This window comes from Castanea sativa, chromosome 8 (genome assembly GCF_040712315.1).
Source record: "Castanea sativa cultivar Marrone di Chiusa Pesio chromosome 8, ASM4071231v1".
NCBI lineage: Eukaryota > Viridiplantae > Streptophyta > Magnoliopsida > Fagales > Fagaceae > Castanea > Castanea sativa.
Window position 1 is genome coordinate 35,585,991 of NC_134020.1, and position 1,583 is coordinate 35,587,573.

General features: G+C 48.1%; 1 protein-coding gene across 1 annotated transcript; it reads right to left on the reverse strand.

Moving 5' to 3' along the window:
• Window positions 1-217: 217 nt before the first annotated feature.
• On the reverse strand, window positions 218-658 carry LOC142606249 (uncharacterized). The gene has a single exon (XM_075777633.1). The coding sequence runs from the start codon at window positions 656-658 to the stop codon at window positions 218-220; it is 441 nt and encodes a 146-aa protein (XP_075633748.1).
• Between the last annotated feature and the right edge of the window lie 925 nt (window positions 659-1,583).

The following is a 1,583-nucleotide window of genomic DNA, read 5'->3' on the forward strand; positions in this document are numbered from 1 at the left end:
GGGAAAAAAGCCTTCACTACAATGAAGTTAACCTGCACCTCCTTATCCCTAGCCTATACTAGTAACCTTATCATTCCTCGGGGGACCACCATCCTGCCATCAAAGCCCACCAACGGTGAATCATACCTCTCTAGGTCTTCAGGCTTCAAATTTAGCCCCCGGTACAAATCGGGGTACATTATCTCTGCTCCACTTCCCTAATCAACCAACACCCTCCTTACGTTATAACCCTAATCCTAATAGTAACCACCAGTGCATCATCATGTGGTTGGATAGTTCCCTCCTTATCCTCCTCAGAGAAACCCAAGGTAGGGGTGATCGTCCCTCTAGCTTTTTTAGAAGACTGAGCATTGTACTTCAGATCACAACCTTCACCTACAGACATAACTCGAATACCCGGGCCCACATTGCCCTCGGGTTTGGCAAAGATCACATTGATGGTACCCAACGCTGGCCGAGGAGTGCTATCCCGACTAAACTTAGCCCCTGGGTGACTGAACTGCTCTGCAGGCTGATGCAAAAATCGATTGAGCTTCCCCGCCTTCACCAACTGGCTCAAGTGATCTTGTAGGGTTCTGCAATCCTCGGTGGTATGTCCCCTGTCCTTATGGTAATGACAATAGAGCCTTTGATTTCTACTGGACGAGTCCCCGCCCATCTTATTGGGCCACTTAAAATAAGGTTCACCCTTAATTTTCTCTAGTATTTGATACACAGGCTCTTTAAACAAGGAGTTGACCAACTGAGCTCCCGCAGATGATAGATGATTAGAAAACTCCCTTCCAGGGCGACCCTAGTATCCCCTTCTCGAGAATTCCTTCTATCCGAGGACATCTTAGCCTTACCCTTTCCCCGTATCTGGTCCTCCTCCACCCTTTACTAATCATCTATATGCTCCATAAGTTGGTGCATGTTCAAGGCAGACTTCATCGTCAACGACTTCCTCAACTTGTGCTCGGCAGGAAGCCCAACCTTAAAAGTCCTCACGGCCACATCCTCAAAGTCTTCATCGATCTCGTTATATGTCTCCCGATTCCTATCCGAGTAGGTCTTGAGGGTCTCTCCTTCCCTCATCGCCATAGACAGCAAAGAGTCCAAAGGCTTAGAGACTCTGTTGCAAGTTATGAATCTGGCCCTAAATGCCCTCGTTAGCTCCTCGAAAGACCCCACTGACCCTTCTTCCAAGGCATCGAACCAACGTATAGCCACGGGTCTGAGACTAGAGGGGAACACCTTACACATAAGGGCCTCATTATTGGCATGGACCGCTATCTTCTGATTAAAGTGGCTGACGTGCTCCACGGGATCAGTTCTTCCATTGTAAACGGCAAATGTCAGTTGAGAGAACCGATGGGGAAGCTTGGCCTTGTTAATCCTCCTAATGAAGGGTGATTTAGAAATCTGCTATAAGGCCTTACTCATTGCATCGTTCCCCATGCCATGGTGAGAAGGCCTTCTCTCACGCTTATGACCACCCATCTCCCACTTATTCTAGAGCGAACAGGCTGAAAAGGACTCACTAAATGGATTTCTAGACCCACAACGATATGAACGGTCCTTGCTTCCCCCAGAACCATCTCTTG

Coding starts and splice junctions, on each gene's coding strand:
- LOC142606249 (XM_075777633.1), bottom strand. CDS start 658: ATGGGCGGGGACTCGTCCAGTAGAAATCAAAGGCTCTATTGTCATTAC.